Here is a 3,266-nt window from a genome sequence, read left to right as displayed (position 1 = left end):
CGGCCTCGCGCAGCGGAGCAGCGAGCGCGCGCGGCGGGCGAGCGGCGGAGCAGCGGCGGGGTGGCGGGCGGGCGACGGAGCAGCGACGGGGGCGCGGCGGCCTCGCGCGGCGGGCGGCGGCGGAGCACGGGAGGCGGGTGGCAGGCACGCGCTGGAGGAGAGCAGCGGTGAGCGAGGAGTTTGGGTCGCTGGCGGGTGGGCAAGAGACGGACACAAACGGACTAGAGGCGGACGAGAGGAGGGGAGAAGAGCGTCCGCTTTTGTCCGTCCAACCGCATTTGTCGCGCAAATTTGGTCCCGGTTTGGGGTCAAAACGGACACCAGCAGACAACTCTGTCCGTTTGAATATTACTGGTGGGTCGTATTTTACGCTAAACGGACAAATTCGGACAGGATGGATCACGGATGGGTCGCATGGAGTTGGCTTAACTTCCAAAGCATCACAGCCTGGGAGCTGCGCACATACTACTACTACAGCCGGATTTGCACGCGCGAGGAGAGCCGTGGGAGCACGCCATGCTCCATGCTGTCGCTGGCGAAGCGCCCACGCCATCTCTTCTTCTCGGAAACCCACTTCCCCGAACGACGCCGCCCTGGCTGACCAGTCAAAGCCGCACGAGGTTTGACCCAGAATCCCTTCGCGGAAGCACCGCAGACCACCACGTTCCCATTTGAGCTGACGTCAACTGACACTCCTACCCCACGTGGTCAGCGACCAGTGAACCTCCTTGTTGCTTGTTGCTTGCTTGCCGGGAATCAGTACAGCCACAGGTCCACTACCGCGCTACCGGCGTCTACTTAAGCCGCCACCCAGCAACAACTACTGTCCTCTGTTTACCAATCATTCACACCCCTCTCCCAAGTCTCAATTTCAATATTGAACTCCCTGCTCCTCCCGTCGCTCGATCGCTATGTCCTCCTCCACGGGGAGCTTGGACCACGCAGGGTTCACGTTCACGCCGCCGCCGTTCATCACGTCCTTCACCGAGCTTCTGTCGGGGTCCGGCGCCGGCGACGCGGAGCGGTCGCCGAGGGGGTTCAACCGAGGGGGCCGGGCCGGGGCGCCCAAGTTCAAGTCCGCGCAGCCGCCCAGCCTGCCCATCTCGTCGCCCTTCTCCTGCTTCTCCGTCCCTGCAGGTCTCAGCCCTGCCGAGCTGCTCGACTCCCCCGTTCTCCTCAACTACTCTCACGTACGCCTCCTCCATCTCGTGTGGCTGTTGTGAAAAACTTTTTTGCTAGTTTCGTAGTATGTGCATATGATCCGTGGTGCTGATTTTAGCTGCCGCCTGCGTTTCTGTCAGATCTTGGCGTCTCCGACTACGGGTGCGATCCCTGCGCAGAGGTGCGACTGGCAGGCGAGCGCCGATCTGAACACCTTTCAGCAGGATGAGCTCGGCCTCTCTGGCTTCTCCTTTCACGCAGTCAAGTCCAACGCCACGGTCAACGCTCAAGCAAACTACTTACCTTTATTCAAGGTACTCCATAATAGTACAAAGATAAGATATTCAGTATTATTGTCGAAACTACTGTACTTACATAAGATGCTTCAACGTCTTAACTTAGTTTAACTGTTACAGCATGCACCGAGGCTGTATGCTAGTACTAATTTGTTATGCTTTTTTATCTCTCTGACAATACAGTCGTATCTCACAAAGACGTACATGTTTATGCAGGAGCAGCAGGAGCAACAACAAGAAGAAGTGGTTCAAGTGAGCAACAAGAGCAGCAGCAGCAGCGGCAACAACAAGCAGGTTGAGGACGGATACAATTGGAGGAAGTACGGGCAGAAGCAAGTTAAGGGGAGCGAGAACCCGCGGAGCTACTACAAGTGCACCTACAACAATTGCTCCATGAAGAAGAAAGTGGAGCGCTCTCTCGCCGACGGCCGCATCACGCAGATCGTCTACAAGGGCGCACATGACCACCCGAAGCCCCTCTCCACGCGCCGCAACTCCTCCGGCTGCGCGGCGGTCGTTGCGGAGGATCATACCAACGGCTCGGAGCACTCTGGCCCGACGCCCGAGAATTCATCCGTCACTTTCGGAGACGATGAGGCCGACAAGCCCGAGACCAAGCGCCGGTAAGTAATTGATCATTGCTTGCCAAATATTACCTTTGTAAAGTAATACTCAGTGATGGCGCGTTCCGCTGCAGTTTGCTTTCTCATACGTGTTGTTAGATTAATTTGAAGATTGTGTGTTTGATTGGTTGTCAGGAAGGAGCATGGTGACAACGAGGGCAGTTCAGGCGGCACCGGCGGCTGCGGGAAGCCCGTGCGCGAGCCCAGGCTCGTGGTGCAGACGCTGAGCGATATAGACATACTCGACGACGGCTTCCGGTGGAGGAAGTACGGGCAGAAGGTTGTCAAGGGCAATCCCAACCCCAGGTGAGAATTACCTTCGATCAGTAGGGAACTCGTTATCAGACTTGTATCGTGACGACGTTGTCAATCTGTTCGACCCTGTGTTCTTACTTGTATGATCGTGACGACGTTGCAGGAGCTACTACAAGTGCACAACGGTGGGCTGCCCGGTGCGCAAGCATGTGGAGCGGGCCTCGCACGACAACCGCGCGGTGATCACCACCTACGAGGGTAAGCACAGCCACGACGTGCCGATCGGCCGGGGCCGCGCGCTGCTGGCGTCATCTTCCTCCGACAGCTCGGCCGTCATCTGGCCTGCCGCCGCCGTGCAGGCCCCGTGCACCCTCGAGATGCTCGCCGGACACCCAGGCTACGCGGCCAAGGACGAGCCCCGGGACGACATGTTCGTCGAGTCGCTCCTCTGCTAGCTAGGCAGGCTAGGCCGCGGCCCTTCGTTCCCCCTGTGGCGTTTACATGTGGGTCCACGTGTACAATATAATAGATGCTACATGTTTTTTTAGTTGATCTGTTGAGTAAATAAGCAATTGTTTGATTAATTTAATGCAGGAATAGATCATAAGCATGATGTTTACTAAGCACATACTGATATTTGATCACATATTTTCTATACAGTAGACACATCTACACATAACGTCTCCTACCCATTTCGGGGTTTCCTCTCCCAAGCGATAAGATTGGCGGCTACGATCTTCGACAACTCCTCCCCGGATTTGACCTAGAGTTCCCTGCGATTCCATCTAAGAGAGATCATCACCGTATTAGGAGACAAGCATAGACCTGGATCGCGTATTCGTTGGCTTCTAGGGAGATGGCGAGCGAGAATTCTACTACTTTGTGAGTTGGCATCGATGCTGCTAAGAACAGAGCGGACCTGGGCGGTGGC

General features: G+C 56.5%; 1 protein-coding gene across 1 annotated transcript; it reads left to right on the top strand.

Annotated features, from left to right (window-relative positions):
• The first annotated feature begins 824 nt into the window (after positions 1 to 824).
• On the top strand, positions 825 to 3,011 carry LOC119363154 (probable WRKY transcription factor 26). Its single transcript, XM_037628464.1, has 5 exons — positions 825 to 1,190; positions 1,302 to 1,475; positions 1,674 to 2,080; positions 2,216 to 2,386; positions 2,499 to 3,011. The coding sequence occupies exons 1-5, from the start codon at positions 912 to 914 to the stop codon at positions 2,788 to 2,790; spliced, it is 1,323 nt and encodes a 440-aa protein (XP_037484361.1). The 5' UTR covers positions 825 to 911; the 3' UTR covers positions 2,791 to 3,011.
• The last annotated feature ends 255 nt before the right edge of the window (positions 3,012 to 3,266 follow it).

Source organism: Triticum dicoccoides, chromosome 1A, assembly GCF_002162155.2.
Source record: "Triticum dicoccoides isolate Atlit2015 ecotype Zavitan chromosome 1A, WEW_v2.0, whole genome shotgun sequence".
Classification (NCBI taxonomy): domain Eukaryota; kingdom Viridiplantae; phylum Streptophyta; class Magnoliopsida; order Poales; family Poaceae; genus Triticum; species Triticum dicoccoides.
This window is presented reverse-complemented; position numbering and strand designations above follow the sequence as displayed.